This window comes from Pristiophorus japonicus, chromosome 7 (genome assembly GCF_044704955.1).
Source record: "Pristiophorus japonicus isolate sPriJap1 chromosome 7, sPriJap1.hap1, whole genome shotgun sequence".
Lineage (NCBI taxonomy): Eukaryota > Metazoa > Chordata > Chondrichthyes > Pristiophoridae > Pristiophorus > Pristiophorus japonicus.
Window position 1 is genome coordinate 12318454 of NC_091983.1, and position 21878 is coordinate 12340331.

A 21878-nucleotide genomic window follows, 5' to 3' on the forward strand; every position below is an offset into this window, starting at 1 on the left:
AGCGGGAATCAGCGGGTGGCCAGGATCGGCGGGAATCAGCGGGTGGCCAGGATCGGCGGGAATCAGCGGGTGGCCAGGATCGGTGGGAATCAGCGGGAATCAGCGGGCAGCGAGGGTCGGCGGGAATCAGCGGGAATCAGCGGGCAGCGAGGGTCGGCGGGAATCAGCGGGAATCAGCGGGTGGCCAGGATCGGCGGGAATCAGCGGGAATCAGCGGGCAGCGAGGGTCGGCGGGAATCAGCGGGAATCAGCGGGTGGCCAGGATCGGTGGGAATCAGCGGGTGGCCAGGATCGGTGGGAATCAGCGGGAATCAGCGGGTGGCCAGGATCGGCGGGAATCAGCGGGTGGCCAGGATCGGTGGGAATCAGCGGGAATCAGCGGGTGGCCAGGATCGGTGGGAATCAGAGGGAATCAGCGGGTGGCCAGGATCGGTGGGAATCAGCGGGAATCAGCGGGCAGCGAGGGTCGGCGTGAATCAGCGGGAATCAGCGGGTGGCCAGGATCGGCGGGAATCAGCGGGTGGCCAGGATCGGCGGGAATCAGCGGGAATCAGCGGGTGGCCAGGATCGGTGGGAATCAGCGGGAATCAGCGGGCAGCGAGGGTCGGCGGGAATCAGCGGGAATCAGTGGGTGGCCAGGATCGGTGGGAATCAGCGGGAATCAGCGGGCAGCGAGGGTCGGCGGGAATCAGCGGGAATCAGCGGGCAGCGAGGGTCGGCGGGAATCAGCGGGAATCAGCGGGTGGCCAGGATCGGTGGGAATCAGCGGGTGGCCAGGATCGGTGGGAATCAGCGGGTGGCCAGGATCGGTGGGAATCAGCGGGTGGCCAGGATCGGTGGGAATCAGCGGGTGGCCAGGATCGGTGGGAATCAGCGGGTGGCCAGGATTGCCGGGAATCAGCGGGAATCAGCGGGCGGCGAGGATCGGCGGGAATCAGCGGGTGGCCAGGATCGGTGGGAATCAGCGGGTGGCCAGGATTGCCGGGAATCAGCGGGAATCAGCGGGCGGCGAGGGTCGGTGGGAATCAGCGGGTGGCCAGGATCGGTGGGAATCAGCGGGTGGCCAGGATCGGTGGGAATCAGCGGGTGGCCAGGATCGGCGGGAATCAGCGGGAATCAGCGGGCAGCGAGGAGCGGAGGAGCGCCAACAGCGAGGTCCGAAATACGGCAAATTCCGAAAACCAGCACGGTGTCGGTCGAGAGGTCGCCGGTTTCAGATGTTGGGCCTGCATTAGGAAAGACTGAACAGGCTGGGCTCCTTTCTCTATAAAGAGCAGACTGAGGGTAAGTTTATAGAAGTCTTGAAGATTACGAAAGGGTTTGATAGGGTAGACATAGAGAAGATGGTTCCAATTGTGGGGGCCGTCAATAAGATAGTCACTAATAAATCCAATGGGGAATTCAGGAGAAACCTCTTTACCCAGAGAGTGGTGAGAATGTGGAACTCACCGACTGGTTGAGGCGATTAGCATCGATGTATTTAAGGGGAAGCTGGATAAGCACATGAGGGAGAAAGGGATAGAAGGATATGGGATTGGGGGTAGTGTGCTGATATGGATTGAGAACTGGTTGTCAGACAGGAAGCAAAGAGTGGGAGTAAATGGGTACTTTTCAGAATGGCAGGCAGTGACTAGTGGGGTACCGCAAGGTTCTGTGCTGGGGCCCCAGCTGTTTACATTGTACATTAATGATTTAGACGAGGAGATTAAATGTAGTATCTCCAAATTTGCGGATGACACTAAGTTGGGTGGCAGTGTGAGCTGCGAGGAGGATGCTAAGAGGCTGCAGAGCGACTTGGATAGGTTAGGTGAGTGGGCAAATGCATGGCAGATGAAGTATAATGTGGATAAATGTGAGGTTATCCACTTTGGTGGTAAAAACAGAGAGACAGACTATTATCTGAATGGTGACAGATTAGGAAAAGGGGAGGTGCAACGAGACCTGGGTGTCATGGTACATCAGTCATTGAAGGTTGGCATGCAGGTACAGCAGGCAGTTAAGAAAGCAAATGGCATGTTGGCCTTCATAGCGAGGGGATTTGAGTACAGGGGCAGGGAGGTGTTACTACAGTTATACAGGGCCTTGGTGAGGCCACACCTGGAGTATTGTGTACAGTTTTGGTCTCCTAACTCAAGGAAGGACATTCTTGCTATTGAGGGAGTGCAGCGAAGGTTCACCAGACTGATTCCTGGGATGGCGGGACTGACATATCAAGAAAGACTGGATCAACTGGGCTTGTATTCACTGGAGTTTAAAATTCTGATGGGTTTAGACAGGTTAGATGCAGGAAGAATGTTCCCAATGTTGGGGAAGTCCAGAACCAGGGGTCACAGTCTAAGGATAAAGGGTAAGCCATTTAGGACCGAGATGAGGAGAAACTTCTTCACCCAGAGAGTGGTGAACCTGTGGAATTCTCTACCACAGAAAGTTGTTGAGGCCAATTCACTAAATATATTCAAAAAGGAGTTAGATGTAGTCCTTACTACTAGGGGGAATCAAGGGGTATGGCGAGAAAGCAGGAATGGGGTACTGAAGTTGCATGTTCAGCCATGAACTCATTGAATGGCGGTGCAGGCTCGAAGGGCCGAATGGCCTACTCCTGCACCTATTTTCTATGATATGGTGATTGGGTGAGATGAAGAGGGGTAGGAGGAGGCTGGTGTGGAGCATAAACACCGGCACGGACCCATTGGTCTGAATGGCCTGTTTCTGTGGTGTACATCCGATGTAATCTTAAGTCTTGGTGATTGAAAGCACCAACAGATCGGTGATGTGTTGGAGTGTGCTGTAATGAGGAGCTCTGCTCTATGATTTCTCCATCACCTACTTGTCGCTCCATGGTCCGTTCCATTCTACTTGACCCCAGGGATTTCTTATACGGATCAGCTGCACTGGTCGGCCTCTGGAGTTCACCTTCAAAAGGAAATGTAACGTGAGCCAAACCAGCCAATCCAGATTTATATTCTGTCACAACATAAGAAAAAAAGGAAAAGAAAAGAAGAGAAGAGAAAAGAAAAGAAAGACTTAATCTAACACTGCCAGCAGGGAGCTGTGGTCAGAGAGAGCCCGGCTTGAAGGCTGATTCAAATGCACTGGACTCTCCGACTTCCCCCGCCCCATAAACCCAGACGGAGATTGGGTGGGGCTGTAACTCTCAGTGCAGATTCCTCGACCTGGGGTCCTATGCAGCCCCCTCCCCTGTGAACACAAGATGGCTGGGTTCACTCTCAATTCTTCATGGAGATTTTGAAATATATTTTTCTGCGCAAGCATTAGAAAAAGTGTTTTGAACTTTCCTACAATTCTCCATGTTCCATCTCTGGGTGCGAGCCATACAGTCCGGAGAGATCCCGGGTTAGATCTCTGGCTCCGCGGTCAGTTCATAGGTTCAGAAATTTACAGCACGGAAGGAGGCCATTTCGGCCCATCGTGTCCGCGCCGCTGACAAAGAGCTATCCAGCCTAATCCCACTTTCCAGCTCTTGGTCCGTAGCCCTGTAGGCCACGGTACTTTAAGTGAGGGATTCTGCCTCTACCACCCTTTCAGTCAGTGAGTTCCAGACACACACCACCCTCTGCGTGAAGTCATTTCCCCTCAAATCCCTTCTAAACCTTCTACCAACGACTTTAAATCTATGCCCTCTGGTTGCTGATCCTTCTGTTATGGAGAATAGGTCCTTCCTATCCACTCTATCTAGGCCCCTTATAATTTTATACACCTCAATCAGGTCTCCCCTCAGTCTCCTCTGTTCCAAAGAAAACAACCACAGCCTATCCAATCTGTCCTCATAGCTAAAATTCTCCTCTGTACCCTCTCTAGTGCAAACACATCCTTCCTGTAATGTGGTGACCAGAACTGCACACAGTACCCTAGATGTGACCTAACTAGTGTTTTATACAGTTCAAGCATAATAGCCCTGCTCTTGTATTCTATGCCTCGGCTAATAAAGGCAATTATTCCATATGCCTTTTTAACCACCTTATCTACCTGGCCTGCTACCTTCAGGGATCTGTGAACATGCACTCCAAGGTCCCTTTGTTCCTATACATTTCTCAGTGTCCTACCATTTAATGTGTATTCTCTTGCCTTGTTAACCCTCCCCAAATACATTACCTCACACGTCTCTGGATTGAATTCCAGTTGCCCACCTGACCAGTTCATTGATATCTTCCAGCAGTCCACAGCTTTCTTCTTCATTATCAACCACACAGCCAATTTTAGTATCATCTGCAAACTTCATAATCATATCTCCTACATTCATGTCTCAATCATTGATATATACCACAAAAAGCAAGGGACCCAGCACTGAGCCCTGCGGAACCCCACTGGAAACATCCTTCCAGTTACAAAAACACCCATCAACCATTACCCTTTGCTTCCTGCCCCTGAGCCTCTGGGTCTGAAGCCATATAGTCCAGGGAGGTCCCAGGTTCGATCTCTGGGTCTGAAGCCATATAGTCCAAGGAGGTCCCGGGTTAGATCTCTGGGTCTGAAGCCATATAGTCCAGGGAGGTCCCGGGTTAGATCTCTGGGTCTGAAGCCATATAGTCCAGGGAGGTCCCGGGTTAGATCTCTGGGTCTGAAGCCATATAGTCCAGGGAGGTCCCGGGTTAGATCTCTGGGTCTGAAGCCATATAGTCCAGGGAGGTCCCGGGTTAGATCTCTGGGTCTGAAGCCATATAGTCCAGGGAGGTCCCGGGTTAGATCTCTGGGTCTGAAGCCATATAGTCCAGGGAGGTCCCGGGTTAGATCTCTGGGTCTGAAGCCATATAGTCCAGGGAGGTCCCAGGTTCGATCTCTGGGTCTATAGTTATCTATTTTAGCTGGGGTTGGGGGCATGGTTGCTACAATTGGGCTGAGCACCCCTGGGCTAGGGAAGGGGGGGGCGGGAAACCAGTCTGCTTTGTGTGGCTCCTGATCACCATCCAGGCTGCCCCCTGTTGGAGATATACGTGTGCAGGCACTGGGTAAAGAACAGGAATGGGCTCGGCTGCAATGCCTACCGTGGTTGAAATGAGCCCACCAGTACTCGCTACCAAGGCGAGCATTGAACAATGGTCATTGAGGCAAGGTGCCCGCTGCCCACAGGCCCATGCCGCAGGGAGGAGGAGGAGGTAGTTGAGAAAGGAAAAAACACACGCACACACTTCAATAAAGCAATGTAGAGATGCAAATCCACCAGCGCCACCCCACCCCCACCAGCCGCCGGTATTGGAGAGCTCACCTGGTCCACGGCAGTAACCGAATACGCGTGTCCTTTGACGAGTCCGGTCGAGGTGCGGGCTTCCGTTTCAGCCGCATTTGTGATCTTCAAAAAATAAAATAAACACACACCGTGTGTTATCAACGTTACTGGTTTGCAGACCCCCCCCTCCACAGGCCACCAACACAATGGGCCACTGTACAATTCCGGCCAATTTCATCGTGATCCAAAGAACTGGTCCCGTCCCCCCCAGCCATAAAGCCATCGAAGGTAACAAGATATTCCACCGTGCATCCAAATTCACCGCTTCCCATTTCGAAGGCACGTCCCAGTGAGCACCCGTCCTGACAAGGTGGATGCAGAGAGGATGTTTCCACTGATGGGGGAGACTAGAACTAGAGGGCATGATCTTAGAATAAGGAGCCGCCCATTTAAAACTGAGATGAGGAGAAATTTCTTCTCTCAGAGGGTTGTAAATCTGTGGAATTCGCTGCCTCAGAGAGCTGTGGAAGCTGGGACATTGAATAAATTTAAGACAGAGATAGACAGTTTCTTAAACGATAAGGAAATAAGGGGTTATGGGGAGTGGGCGGGGAAGTGGGATTTGAGTCCGTGATTGGATCAGCTTAGATCATATTAAATGGCGGAGCAGGCTAGAGAGGCCGTATAAGAACATAAGAAATAGGAACAGGAATGGCCGTATGGCCTACTCCTGCTCCTATTTCTTATGTTCTCGTGTCTCTGCCAAGAATAACCGTCGCTCCAAACCCGCGGTGCGACTGACCATTTTGAAATTGGCAGCTGCAGTTCCGGTAGATGGTTTCGCTCCACATTTGCCCCAATTGGAAGGCGGGCGGTTTAAGTGCGGGTGGTTTCAGTGGTGGGGACCAGCGTGTTCGAGAATAATTGTGAGCGGAAATCCACCCCCCCGTCTACAGATTTGAATACTTACGTCAATGGAACATCCCAACATGCAGCTCCGTTTCAGCGCCTTCTGGAGGTGGGTGTAGAGCTGAGGTGGTGCTGCCTTCAGATCAAACGTCTCCCCCATGCCACCGGTAAAGTCTTCCATGGCCTCCAAGGTGCTGCCTCCTTTCAGTGACTCATAGCTCCCGTACATCCTGGCAACACACAACGCATAGTTTACATCATTCTGTCAGCCAACCCCAATAAACCAGCTCCTTTTTAAAAAAAATTCAGCTTCTCCTTGCACATCCCCACCAGCCGATGTCTGGACGGAGGTTGGAGGCCCTATCAGTTGGAGATACTCCAGCGAGACCAGGTGCACTGGTCCCCTAACTCCGTTTCAGGCCGGATTTTAACTTCATTCCATCGCTTGCCTCTTTTGCGTCTTTTGTTATCCTCTTGTTAAGAAAGAGCTTGCATTTCTACAGCGCCTTTCACAACCGCAGGACATCCCAACTAGCGCTTTGCCGTCAATGAAGTACTTTTTGAGGTGTGCTAACTGTTGTAATGTGTGAAACGCAGCAGCCAATTTGCGCACAGCAAGCTCCCACAAACAGCAATGTGATAATGACCAAATAATCTGTGGGTTTTTTTTAAGTGATGTTAGTTGATGAATAAATATTGGACCAGGACACTGGAGAGAACTCCCCTGCTCTTCTTCAAATAGTGCCATGGAATTTTTTTATATTTCATCCGAAAGATGGCACCTCTGACAGTGCAGCAATCCCTCTGCCAGCCTGGATTATGTGCTGAAAAGTCTCTGGAGTAGGAGCTGAACCACAAGTTACTGACCGAGAGATGCAGCTAACACTGAGAACAACATCCATTAATAAAGTTGATCCACTCGATCTACAGTGTCAGCTCCCACCTCTCGGTCAGTAACTTGTGGGTAGCTGGCTCACCTCAGGGTCAGAAAGTTGTGCGTTCAAATCCCACTCCACAGACTTGAGCACATAAATAAAATATAAGCTGACACTCCCGGTGCAGTGCTGAGGGAGTGCCGCACTGTCGGAGGTGCCGTCTGTCGGAAGAGACATTAAACCGAGGCCCCGTCTGCTCTCTCGGGTGGACGTAAAAGATTCCGTGGCACTATTTCGAAGAAGAGCAGGGGAGTTATCCCCGGTGTCCTGGCCAATATTTATCCCTCAATCAGCAATCACAAAAAAAATACAGATTATCTGGTCATTATCATATTGCGTATCCCACAGTGACTACACTCCAAAAGTACTTCATTGGCCGTAAAGTGCTTTGAGATGTCCGGTAGTTGTGAAAGGCGCTATAAAAAATGCAAATCTTTCTTTCTTTCACTTGCGCCTGGCCCTACTAATTCTAGGAGGACATGTACGTCCATCATTCCAAAGAAAATGGCAATTTGCCAAAAAGTGCAGAGGAGGAACACAACTCGGCAAGGAGGAAAGCTCCCAAAGGCTCACTTGATGGGAACATGTGCAAAAATCTCACTAAATGTGATACCCTGGGTCAAGCCTATGAAGGGTACACTATCAGATTGGATCTGGTGGTGTAGTGGCTTATGTTACTGAACCAGTAACCCAGAGACAGAGAGTCTAAATCCCACCATAGCAGTTTGAGAACTTTGAACTCAAGTTTTAAAAAACCCAGAAATGAAAAGTGACCATGAAGCTGTCGGATTGTCATTAAAACCCAACTGGTTCATGGACGTCCTTCGGGGAAGGAAACCTGCCCATACGTGACTCCAGTCCCACACCAGCGTGGTTTTAGGGTCACCAACATTCCCGGATTGTGCTGGAGTCTCCAGGAATTCAAGATTTATCTCCCGGGCACACTGCTGTGAGCAACATATGGGAGAAAATCATAGGGGTGTCAACATGAAATGGAGTATTTTAATATTCTTTGAACACCTTTGTTTATTAGTTACAAGAATATTGGAGATGGGGGGGGAAATAAGGCTGCTTGACTCGGCAGGGAGGTCGGAGGTGAGAGGTCATGTGATGAAACCCCCAGGAATGTGGCTAAACATGGTCGATGAGGACAGTGGGGTTGACCGGTATCCGGTCTGTGAAGTGGCCTGGCAAACACTCAAGTTAGATCAGACAGAAGGCCAAGGCCGGATTCAGGGCCTGATGTGCCCGGGGCAAACTGATCCAAATGGGCCGAGAGTTATCTCTGTTGATGTTCATTACATTACGTATATGGTTCTGATTCTGAGTATCAAAACATAGGCCAGTATATTCAACAATGAAAGCATATATTCTGTATCAAGTAGGTATATATTCTGCTTCTGGCAAGATTGTAACACTAGATTCCTATACATATATGCACATTTCTTTCAATGACATGTGAAATAAAACAGGCTAGTACATATTCTGTATATCGGTACATTAGTGTATATAAGTACGTCTGTATAGAGGTACATTAGTGTATAGAGGTAAGTCTGTATATAGATACATTAGTGTATGTAGGACATTAATGTATACAGGTACATCTGTATAGAGGTACATTAGTGTATATAGGTGCATTAGTGTATACAGGTACGTCTGTATAGAGGTACATTAGTGTATATAGGTGTATTAGTGTATATAGGTACATTTCTGTATACAGGTATGTCTGTATATAGATACATTAGTGTATATAGATACATTAGTGTATATCGGTACATTAGTGTATACAGGTATATCTGTATATAGGTACATTAGTGTATATAGGTACATTAGTGTATACAGATACGTCTGTATATAGATACATTAGTGTATATAGGTGCATTAGTGTATATAGGTACATTACTGTATACAGGTATGTCTGTATATAGATACATTAGTGTATATAGGTACATTAGTGTATACAGGTTCTTTTGTATATAGATACATTAGTGTATATAGGTACATTAGTGTATACAGATACGTCTGTATATAGATACATTAGTGTATATAGGTACATTACTGTATACAGGTACGTCTGTATATATATACATTAGTGTATATAGGTACATTAGTGTATATAGGTACATTACTGTATGCATGTACATCTGTATATAGGTACATTAGTGTATATAGGTACGTCTGTATATAGATACATTAGTGTATATAGGTACATTACTGTATACAGGTATGTCTGTATATATATACACATTAGTGTATATAGGTACATTAGTGTATATAGGTACATTACTGTATGCATGTACATCTGTATATAGGTACATTAGTGTATATAGGTACATCTGTATATAGATACATTAGTGTATATATAGGTACATTTGTGTATATAGGTACGTCTGTATATAGGTATAAGCAAGAGAATCTATTTTCCTCGGTCTTGTTTTTCCTCTCTTATTGTTTATTCTATTTAGCCTATTTGGGAGGCCTTATGTTTTTTTTCCTATATTTATTTGGTAGGCTTGGGGCTGCAGCCCCATCCGCTCCACGGGTAATCCGCCCCACGGATAATCCGTCCCCATGGGTAATCCGCCCCACGGTTAATCCGCCCCAAGGGTAATCCGCTCCACGGTTAATCCACCCACGGTTAGTCCGCCCCACGTTTAATCCACCCCATGGTTAATCCACCCCACGGTTAATCCGCCCCACGGTTAATCCGCCCCGCGGTTTCTCCGCCCCCCCGGTTAATCCGCCCCCCGCCACGGTTTCTCCGCCCCGCGGTTACTCCGCCTCTGCAGAAGGCCCACCGCACCTTCTCAGGGCAATAAATGTCGGCCTTGCCAGCGACGCTCCACCCCGAGAGTAAATAATCACACAATGTCCGGGCAAGGCTTTGACATTTCAGAAGCTCAAAGAGGGTTGATAAGAGAAAAAAAAACAGATGTTATAAAGGCATGTTAGAGTCTCTGTGAACAGATTGCAGGCAACGATAATAGCTGCACTTACTTGGCGTAGGCCTTTTCCAGCAAGGCACTCCAGAACTCATCGTTACTGGCAGAGTGCAAGAACACCAAACGGTTTCGGAACGTCGGCAGACGGTCGTCGATTATAATGTCCACCCACTCGTTATATTGCCAAAACTAGGGGAGATTGAACCAAAGTTACTTGTTGTACAAGACAGTGCATTAAACCCCAGAAATTACAGTTAACAGTTTTACTCAAGTTATCAGAATGGTTCCAGGGATGGGGGGGGGCTTCGGTTATGTGGAGACTGGAGAAGCTGGGGTTGTTCTCCTTAGGGCAGAGAGGTTAACGGGAGATTTAATAGAGGAGTTCAAAACCATGAAGGGTTTTGATAGAGTAGATAGGGAGCAATTGTTTCCTGTGCCAGGGTCGGTAACCAGAGGACACGGATTTAAGATACTGGACAAAAAAAAAGAGGGGAGGTTAGAAGATTTTTTTTGTCCTCCCTCCCATCCTGCCCTCCCCTCCTCCCCTCCCCCCTCCCTCCCCCTCCTACTGCTTCCCTCCCTCCTACACCCCTCTCCCTCCTACACCCCTCTCTCCCCCTCCCCTCCTCCACCTGTACCTCCCCATCTCCCCTCACTCCCCTCCTCCACCCCACCCCTCCACCACTCCCCTCCTCCACCCCTCCCTTCCTCCACCCCATCTCTCCCTCCCCATACTCCCCTCCTCCACCACTCTCTCGCTCCCCTCCTTCACTCCTCCCTCCCCTCCCCTCCTCTATCTCTCCCTTCACCCCTCCCTCCCCTCCTTCACCCCTCCCGCAACAACCAGGGGGCATAGATTTAAAGTCGTTGGTAGAAGGTTTAGAGGGGATTTGAGGGGAAATTACTTCACCCTGAGGATGGTGAGGGTCTGGAACTCACTGCCTGAAAGGGTGGTAGAGGCAGAAACCCTCACCACATTTAAAAAGTACTTGGATGTGCACTTGAAGTGCTGTAACCTACAGGGCTACCGACCAAAATGGGATTAGGCTGGATAGCTCTTTGTCGGCCGGCGCAGACACGATGGGCCGAAATGGCCTCCTTCCGTGCTGTAAACTTCTATGAATCTATGATCATTCTCGCCCTGACCCTCGCCCTAGTATAAATGTGAAGTATCCACTTTGGTAAAAAAAACATAAGGACAAAGTATTATTTAAATGGTGATGGCTTGGGAAGTGTTGATGTACAGGGGACCTGGGTGTCCTTTTACACCAACCATTGAAAGCAAACAGGCAGGTGCAGCAAGCAGTTAGGAAGGCAAATGGTATGTTGGCCTTCACTGCAAGAGGATTTGAGTACAGGAGCAAGGATGTCTTACTCCTGTTATACAGGGCCTTGGTGAGACCTCACCTGGAGTAGTGTGTGCAGTTTTGGTCTCTTTACCAAGAAAGGATATACTTGCCATAGAGGGAGTGCAGCGAAGGTTCATCAGACTGATTCCTGGGATGGCAGGACTGTCGTATGAGGAGAGATTGGGTCGACTAGGCCTGTATTCAATCGAGTTTAGAAGAATGAGAGGGGATCTCATTGAAACGTATAAAATTCTGACTGGGTTGGATAGAATTGATGCGGGGAAGATGTTTCCCCTGGCTGGGAAGTCTAGAACAAGGGGTCACAGTCTCAGAAAATTTAGGACCGAGATGAGGAGAAATGTTTTCACTCAGAGGGTGGTGAACCTGTGGAATTCTCTACCACAGAAGGCTGTGGAGGCCAAGTCACTGAATATATTTAAAAGGGAGATAGATTTCTAGAAACAAAAGGCATCAAGAGGTGTGGGGAAAAAGCGGGAATATGGTGTTGAGATGAAGGATCAGCCATGATCATATTGAATGGTGTTGCAGTCTCGATGGGCCGCATGGCCTACTAATGCTCCTATTTTCTACTATGTTTAAAATTGGAGGTAAACTATTTGGTCATTATCACATTGTGTTTGTGAGAGCTTGCTTGTGCACAAATTGGCTGCCGCGTTTCCTACATTACAATTCAAAATAATTAATTGGCAGTAAAGTGCTTTGACACAACCTTGAAATGCACGGTATGAATGCAAGATCTTCCTCCTTTCCTCTGTTCTATTCTCTCCTTCATTCTTTCCCTTGTCCTCTCTTCCTTCCCCTATCCCCTTCACCATTTTGCCCTTTTTTCTGCCGATTTCTCTCCCTTGTTTCTTGTTCTCTGCCACTCTCTCCTCTCATTCCCCTCCTCCACCTTCCGCACTCCCCTCTCTCGTTCCCTCCCCTCCCACCTCTGGCTTGAATTCCTATGAGCGTGACTTGCGAGGGAGACACTTTATCAGCATTGACCATCATTCAGTTAACTCAGACGCTCCAATGCCATACCCGGAAGTGAAAGATTCCAGCGTAGTTGCGGCCAAAGGTCTGATCTGGAGGGACAACTTGGACAAACAGCTTCTCATTGAGAGTCAGCGAGGCAACGGCAGCAAGAAGCCAGCAATCCCCTGGTGAAGAAATACAAAATCAGGGGTTAGCAAACCGGAGTGGGGGATGTGTCAGGGTCAGAAATAATCTCAGCTACAAAAAGGCACATGGGGGTAGTTTGGATGGACACAGTGCGCGGAATTAGTTTCAACAGTAATATAGTCCCCACTGCTCATTGTGGCATCCGTAGCTCCGTGGGTAGCACACTGGCCTGTGAGTCAGAAGGTTGTGGGTTCAAGTCCCGCTCCAGCGCACATAAATCCAGGCTGACACGCCCAGTGTGGAACTGAAGAGAGTGCCGCACTGTCAGAGGTGCTGTCTTTTGGATGAGGCGTTAAACCGAGGCACTGTCTGCCCTCTTGGGTGGTGTAAAAAATCCCATGGTACTATTTTGAAGAAGGTGTCTTAACCAATATTTAATCCTAGGCTGTCAGGCAACATTGCATCAAAGCTATGGAATTAAGGCCTTCTGGCTGCTGGTGACCTGTGACCCCTGATCTCATCCACCCCCAGGGTCAAGGAGCATTCCTGCAGCACTCCTGATGCAACTGGGAGACCCACCTCCGATAGAGGTGGGGGGGGAGGGAAACTTGCTGCAAGGCTGTGCTGACCTGCAGAATTTTGCAATTCAGCTGAGGGGGAAAGAGAGCCAACTTCCAGAGTATTTTCCCCCTTGTCGGCCGTGTTTTCTATGTCTCTCCCGGGAAATTACATACCTGCATGGGGATGGGGATGGGGATGGGGATGGGGATGGGGATGGGGATGGGGATGGGGATGGGGATGGGGATGGGGATGGGGATGGGGATGGGGAATAGAAGGATTTTAGTCACGATGCTCTGGCCATCATGATGGGTGGGGCAGGCTTGAAGGAACAGCTGGTCTTTCCCTGCCCCTCAATTCCGTAAGAAGGTGATTATCTCCCATTGGTTTCACAGGCTGAGTGGGTTCCCGATGGTCATCAGTCACTCTGCCGCGACTGCAACAAGTGAGCCAGACACAGGCCTCTCCAGTGTTAACACCCCACTTCATGCCCCATCAACGCTGGATGCCAGCGATGCACGGAGCTCCCTGGCCTCCAGTGTTGGTGTGGGTGCAGATGCATGAACGGCGGTGCATGATGTCATCCCAGAATTTGCATGCAGGACCTCCCCCCTTATCTTTGGACACCATAAGCATGCCCGATAGCGAGGCCAGATTACCCAGCAGCTTTGGGAGAGGCAGCGGCACAGTGCTGGAACCAGAGTTGAGTCCGAGCACCTGTTGGCACCATGTCAATCCAAGCTCATGGTTCGCAGAGCAGCAGTGATACCCGCCCTCCTGTATGGCTCAGAGACATGGACTATGTATAGCAGGCACCTCAATGCACTGGAGAAGTATCACCAATGCTGCCTCCGCAAGATCCTGCGAATCCATTGGCAGGATAGGCGCACCAACGTCAGTGTTCTCGCTCAGGCCAGTATCAAGGCATTGACCACACTCGATCAGCTCCGATGGGCGGGCCACATTGTCCGCATGCCCGATACTAGACTCCCGAAACAAGCGCCATACTACGAGCTACAACAGGCCAAGTGAGTCCCAGGAGGGCAGAGAAAACCCTTCACGTACACCCTCAAAGCTTCCTTGAAAAAATGCAACATCCCCACCAATTCTTGGGAATCCCTGGCCCAAGACCGCTCAAAGTGGAGGAGAAGCATCCGGGAAGGCGCTGAACACCTTGAGTCTCTTTGTCGGGAGCACGCGGAAGTCAAGTACAAACAGCGGAAGGAACGAACGACAAATCAAGCACCCCACCCACCTGTCCCTCCAACCACCATCTGCCCCACCTGTGACAGAGACTGTAGATCCCGCATTGGTCTCATCCGTCACCTTAGAACTCATCGGTGTGGAAGCAAGTCATCCTCAGCTCCGAGGAACTGCCTAAGAAGAAGAATTAGGTACCACCCTACTGAACCCCCCTTACTGTCGGCTCAAATGCCCGGATCCGTGGAGAGTGGGGACAATTTCTTCCCCACCGCCGCTGCACCCAGCAGATAAGAAACAACCTTATCGTCTACCACAACTTCAGGTGCAATTTATTTATAACGTCCCCCATGCAGAACTCGCTCATTAAAATCACTTACCCAGGTCTCCCTGGCATATGTCCGTCCTTGACGCTCCATCAATAATAAACCGTGGGTCACTCGAAATCTCCTGCAATCAAACCAATCAGTTAATGAGCCGGTGACAGCGTTTTTTGAAAGAGCTATCCAGTTAGTCCCACTCCCCCCACTCTTTCCACATGTCCCTGCATTTTTTCCCTATCCAATGCTCTTTGAAAGTTACTATTGAATCTGCTCCCACCGCCCTTTCAGGCAGCGCATTCCAGAATACGGCAACTCGCTGCGTAAAAATAACATTCTCCTCATCTTCCCCTCGGTTACATAGACTTTCATCGAATGTCCAGCACAGGAACAGGTCATTCAACCCAACTGCTCCGTGCCGGTGTTTATGTCCACACGAGCCCCCTCCCACCCCTCTTCATCTCATCCTATCACCATATCCTTCTATTCCTTTCTCCCTCATGTGTTGATCTAGCTTCCCCTTAAATTAATCTATGCTATTCTACTGTACATGGTCCATGTCTCTGAGCCGTACAGGAGGGCGGGTATTACTACAGCCCTGTAGACCATGAGCTTGGTGGCAATTTTGAGGGCCTAATCTTCAAACACTCTTTTCCTCAGGTGGCCCTCAATGATGCTTCTGCAAGATCCTACAAATCCCCTGGGAGGACAGATGCACCAAGGTTAGCGTCCTCGACCAGGCCAACCTCCCCAGCATTGAAGCACTGACCACACTTGATCAGCTCCGCTGGGCAGGCCACATTGTCCGCATGCCAGATATGAGACTCCCAAAGCAAGCGCTCTACTCGGAACTCCTTCATGGCAAATGAGCCAAAGTTGGGCAGAGGAATCATTACAAGGACACCCTCAAAACCTCCCTGAAAAAGTGCAACATCCCCATTGACACCTGGGAGTCCCTGGCCAAAGACCGCCCTAAGTGCATTCGGGAGGACGCTGAGCACCTCGAGTCTCATCGCCGAGAGCGTGCAGAAAACAAGCGCAGGCAGCGGAAAGAGCGTGCAGCAAACCAGTCCCACCCACCCCTTCCCTCAATGACTGTCTGTCCCACCTGTGACAGAGACTGTGGTTCTCGTATTGGACTGTTCAGTCACCAAAGGACTAATTTTGAAGAGTGGAAGCAAGTCTTCCTCGATTCCGAGGGACTGCCTATGATGATGACTATGTTATTCGCCTCAACCAGTTCCTGTGGCAGCGAGTTCCACATTCTCACCGCTCTCTGGGCAAAGAAGTTTCTCCTGAATTCCCGATTGGATTTATTAGTGACTATCTTATATTTATGGCCGCTAGTTTTGGAGTCCAACTGGAAACATCTCTACATCTACCCGATTGCACCCCTCCATAACTTTACATTTCTCTATCAGGTCACTCCTAGAGAAAAGAGCCCCAGCCTGTTCAACCTTTCCTGATAAGTTAGAACCTCTCAGTTCTGGTATCATCCTCGTAAATCTTTTTTGCACCTTCTCCAATACCGCTATATCCTTTTTTTTAATATGGAGACCAGAACTGTTCACAGTACCCCAAGTGTGGTCTAACCAAGGTTCGATACAAGTTTAACATAACTTCCCTGCTTTTCAATTCTATCCCTCTAGAAATGAGCCCCCGTGCTTGGTTTGCAATTTTTATGGCCTTATTAACCTGCCTTGCTACTATTAATGATTTGTGAATCTGTATCCTTAGATCCCCTTGCTCCTCTACCTCCCATTTTATGCCAATCATCTTAACTCCATGTCCTCTGGTTATCAACCCCCGCCCCCTACCCTGCCAATGGAAACAGTGCAAAGTTGCTTCCCCTCTATGTCTATCTTTCCTTTGATGTTGGCATTAAACCTCTACACTTTGCTGCCCTTTCCCCAAATCCCTTTACATTTTTCTTTTCAAATATTTATCCAATTCCCTTTGAAGTGATGTTATATTTGGTATCAATAGCAGCACAGCAGGAGGCCATTCGGCCCATCGTTGCCCGTGCCAGCTCTTTGAACGAGCGATCCAATTAGTCCCAGCCCCCTGCTCTTTCTCCACAGCCCTGTAATATTTTTTTTCTTTTCAATTATATAGCCAATTCCCTTTTGAAATTACTCCTGAATCTGCTCCCACCGCCCTTTCAGGCAGCGTGTTCCAGATTACAACAACTCGCTGCGTAAAAAAAATCTCTTCATCTCCCCCTCTGGCTCTTTTGCCAATTATGTTAATTAAATCAGTGTCCTCTGGTTACCGACCCTCCTGTCATTGGAAACAGGTTCTCCCGGTCTACTCTATCAAAACCCCTATAATTTTGAACGCCTCTATTAAATCTCCCCTGAACCTTCTCTGGTCTAAGGAGAACAATCCCAGCTTCAACAGTCAAATAAGCAACATTTAATGCAGCTTTAACAAGATCGGTCAACAGTTAAGCCATGTTTGTTCATGGATACTCTGATTCATTGCAGACTTTTTTTCCTGAATGCCGTCAACTCTCAAGAACGAGAGCACAGAGACTGTCACCCTTTTCTCAGCAAATATTTGCAGACAATGACACAGCCCTTGGCTGTACAGGGCCTGGTGATCACGTGACAATTTGTGGTCCAATTGAAGGGTGCGTCTTTACTCAGGTACGAAACGGCCAACAAGCAACTGCTCGGGAACCGAACCCAAGCTCCAGCCAACAGCCCCCACCCACTGCCCAAACCGAGGTCAAAGGTTAGCCACGCCGGGTACCCCAGCAGGGCGAGGCCAATGAGAATTTTGCACCAGGATTTCAAATTGGGTGGAGTCGGTGCCTCTCCTCTGTGCTTGTATCATTAAAATTTACTGGAATTTATCTACCAGGGATCAGGCATAAGGTACTTCAGCTATGTGGAGAGACTGGAGAAACATAGAAACATAGAAATTTACAGCGCAGAAGGAGGCCATTTCGGCTCATCGTGTCCACACCGGCCGATAAAGAGCCGCACGGCCCTCAGTCAGCAGCCCTAAAGGTTACATATAAACCTATGAACAATGACGGAAAGACAAAGAGCACCCAGCCCAACCAGTCCGTCTCACACAACTGCGACACCCCTTATACTGAAACATTCTACACTCCACCCCAACCGGAGCCATGTGATCTCCTGGGAGAGGCAAAAAAACAGATAAAAACCCAGGCCAATTGAAGGAGAGAAAATCTGGGAAAATTCCTCTCCGACCCATCCAGGCGATCGAAACTAGTCCAGGAGATCACCCTGGCCGTATTCGATTCCCTGTAGTAGTTGCCATTATATCTGCGCCATCCAACAAAAGGGCATCCAGTCTAATCCCAATTACCAGCTCTAGGTCTGTAACCCTGCAGGTTACTGCACTTTAAGTGTCCATCCAACCATCTCTTAAAAGTGGTGAGGGTTTCTGCACCCACCACTCTTCCAGGCAGCGAGTTCCAGATCCCCACAACCCTCTGAGTAAAGAAGCCCCCCCTCAAATCCCCTCTAAACCTTCCACCAACCACCTTAAAACTATTCCCCCTCATAATAGATTGCTCCACTAGTGGAAATAGACCGTTACTATCCACTATGTCCAGGCCCCTCAATATTTTGTACACCTCAATGAGGTCACCTCTCAACCTCTTCTGTTCCAATGAGAAGAAACCCAGCCTATCCAATCTGTGCTTATAACTAAGATTCTCCATTCCAGGCAGCATCCTAGTAAATCTCCTCTGCACCCTTTCTAGTGCAATCACGTCCTTCCTATAATACGGCGACCAGAATTGCATGCAGTACTCCAGCTGTGCCCTAACCAAAGTATTAAATAATTTAAGCATAACCTCCCTGCTCTTATATTCTATGCCTCGGCCAATAAAGGCAAGCATTCCGTATGCCTTCTTAACCACCTGGCCTGCTACTTTCAGGGATCTGTGGGCAAACACTCCAAGATCCCTTTGTTCATCTACACTATTAAGTATCCTACCGCTTAATGTGTATACCCTTTCCTTATTCGCCCTCCCAAAGTGAAGCTGGGGCTGTTCTCCTTAGAGCAGAGAAGGTTAAGGGGAGATTTACTAGAATGATACCAGGGATGAGGGACTTCAGTTATGTGGTGAGACTGGAGAAGCTGGGTCTGTTCTCCAATCTAGGCTGGACTGTCCCATAGTGACAGATAATATGATAAGGGTACATCACTCCATGGCACTGTGCATCAATCACTGGACCGAGCCAGCTAACGAGCTCAATAAACGCAACGTATAGCTGGAAGATTTATCCTTACTTGAGGCAACAAGAAAGCCATTGACCCGCATCAGATTCTGTCCTTGTATTTACAGCAAGAAAGATGCCCCTCCCGTAAAAAAAACCTCTCCGAACATTCCTCGTGACCAGTGGCAGGGTGGCTCACATTCCCTGACAACCAGGGAGCTTGTTCACCCATCACCCCTGTGCTCGCTGACCTACATTGGCTCCTGGTCCAGTACTGCCGCAAGCTTAAAATATCATCCTTGTTATGTCTTGAATAAAGAATCTGACCGGATACTGCAAGCTCAAAGTAAGGTGTGAACGTAGTCCTTTACTACAGGTCTCGAGAGTGTCTCTCCAGCCTGTGAGGCCTCTTTATGTACAGGTGCTCCCAAGGGATTGTGGGGTCCCTTGGGACTCCAGGGGATGAGCCCTCTGGTGGTTAAACAAGATTTTTACAGGTTTACATCTACAACAATCCTCATCTTCAAATCTCACTCCACCCCTATCTCTGTAATCTCCTCCAGCCCAACAACCCTCCGAGATCTCTGCACTCCTCCAATTCTAGTCTCGTGGTGGCTGGTGTGCAATGGTCACCACGCATTAAAAAAATCCACGCACAGGCGCCTTCCACCCCCTCGACTGGAGTTCAGGACGGGAACATCGGGTCCTTCATTGAAACATCTGTGAACTCTCGTGGAAGCAAGTCATCCTCGTTCGAGGGACCGTCTGATGATGATGAGTCTCTTGAACATCCCCAATTTCCTTTGCTGCATTATCAGTGGCCGTGCCTTCAGCTGCCTGGGCCCCAAGCTCTGGAATTCCCTGCCTAAACTCTCCGCCTCACTACCTCACTCCTTTAAGATGCTTCTTAAAACCTGCCTCTTTTGTGGCTGTGTGTCAAATATTTGTCTGTGAAGTGCCCTGGGGCATTTTACTACGCTAAAGATGCTATATTTGGCAGCAGGTATTCAGATAACATGGAAGACCTGATAATGGAATTGCTGCTAAACTGGTTCTCAAACAAGGAGTGGCTGACTGGCCAATTCAGTTGCTTTATCATCGACCCCACCTAGAAAGTTAAGCTTGCCCTACAACTGCACGTTTCCTGGCAACTGGTTTGGTCAATATTTCTGCATGTTTCCTCCTCCCAACACCACCCAACACCACCCCCCCCCCCCACACAGTAAATTTCCCTGGCACATTCCTTCAGTCAGCAGGAGGAGGCCAGGTGTACAATAAGCTGCCTGAATGGGGCACATTGGACTTTGTTAGGCTTTCACCAGCACAGTAACACCAATCTCCTGTAACCGTCACCAAAACAAGTGCACATTAGTCACAGACCTGGTTAACTATGATAGATAAAAGAATACATTTGCATTTCCATAGCGCCTTTCACAACCTCAGGATGTGCCAAAGCGCTTTACATCCAATGCAGTGCTTTTTGGAGTGTAGTCACTGTTGTAACGTAGGAAGAGCAGCAGCCAATTTGCGCACAGCAAGCTCCCACAAATAGTAATGTGATAATGAGCAGGTATACTGTTTGAGTGATGTTGGTTGAGGGATAAATATTGGCCCCAGGTGGGTGGGTGTACAGGGGGGGGGGGGGGGGAAATGTACCCGGGGACGGTGTGGGGGGTGGGGGGAGGCACCGGGGATGGTGCGGGGGTGATGTACCCGGGGATGGTCCGGGGGGTGGGGTATACCTGAAGTTGTGGTGGACATTAAGACAGGTGACAAACAGCTTGGTCAAAGAAGCAGGTTTTAAGCAGCGTCTTAAAGCGGGAGAGAGAGGTAGCGAGGAGGAGAGGTTTAGGGAGGGAATTCCAGAGTTTAGGGCCCAGACAACTGAAGGCACGGGCCACCGACGGTGGGGCAAAGGAAATTGGGAAAGCACAAGAGGCCAGAACAGGTAGAGCGCAGATATCTTTGGGAGGGGGTTGTAGGGCTGGAGGAGATTACAGAGATAGGGAGGGGCGAGACCATGGAGGGAATTTAAAACAAGGATGAGAAATTTGAATTCAGGGCGTTGCTAGACCAGGAACCCACGTGGGTCAGCGAGCACAGGAGTGATAGTTGAACTGGCCTCAGGGATCCGAGGACGGCTGAACAAGGCAGAAAGTGCTGCATACCTACAGGCGTGGACGGACTCTCTGTGACATTACTCACAGTAGGTCAGAACTCGTGCTGTTTTAGAACATGAGGGGCAAAAAATTGGCCTCCTTTGCGCCTCCCATTAGCGCCTCCGTGGGGGTGCGGTAACGGGGCGCTACTGGCTGTGCAGCCGGGAGTACAGACACCTGCGAACTTCCCTTGCAGCTTAGCAGCAGCGGTAACCCCCTTACGCCTCAATCCCCTGCGCCCCCTCCCCCCCCGGGAGATCGTGACGTCATCCGGTGCACAGCGCCTAGTTACCGCCCCGGTTGCAAACTTCAGTTCCACCCCCTGCAGCGTCGCCGGGCATCAACACCACCAGCTGCAGGAGGCCGGCCGCTAGGGGAGGGGTAGTTAGAGGGACTGCCCGTGAGGCAAGCGCAAATTTTAATTTTTTTTTTAAACCAGAGCTGTCGATTAATTTTTTGCAGCATTTTCCACTGCCGTGATTATTGAGCCCTGCGCTCGGTTCGAGCGCTTGAGGCTGATGGTCGCGGAGCGTGGCACTTGTCGGTGAGTGGGGATTAGACCTCCAGCGATGTCTCCGCAAGATCCTACAAATCCCCTGGGAGGACAGGCACACCTACATCAGCGTCCTCATCCAGGCCAACATCCCCAGCATTGAAGCACTGACCACACATGATCAGCTCCGCTGGTCAGGCCACATAGTTCGTATGTCAGGCACGAGACTCCCAAATCAAGCGCTCTACTCGGAACTCCTTCACGGCAAATGAGCCAAAGGTGGGCAGAGGAAACGTTACAGGGACACCCTCAAAGCCTCCCTGATAAAATGCGACATCCCCACTGACACCTGGGAGTCCCTGGCCATTGACCGCCCTAAGTGGAGGAAGTGCATCCGGGAGGGCGCTGAGCACCTCGAGTCTCGTCGCCGAGAGCATGCAGAAACCAAGCGCAGGCAGCGGCAAACCAGTCCCACCCACCCTTTCCCTCAATGACTATCTGTCC

General features: G+C 49.5%; 1 protein-coding gene across 1 annotated transcript in view; it reads right to left on the reverse strand.

Annotated features, from left to right (window-relative positions):
- capn9 (calpain 9) overlaps positions 1-21878 on the reverse strand; it is an 88724-nt gene that overhangs the window by 53272 nt on the left and 13574 nt on the right. The window contains exons 2-7 of the mRNA XM_070884822.1: positions 14584-14653; positions 12365-12483; positions 10027-10160; positions 6156-6324; positions 5225-5308; positions 2828-2913 (exon numbers count right to left, since the gene is read on the reverse strand). Of these exons, the coding sequence (XP_070740923.1) occupies positions 2828-2913; positions 5225-5308; positions 6156-6324; positions 10027-10160; positions 12365-12483; positions 14584-14653 (662 nt within the window). The remainder of the gene's footprint in view (positions 1-2827; positions 2914-5224; positions 5309-6155; positions 6325-10026; positions 10161-12364; positions 12484-14583; positions 14654-21878) is intronic.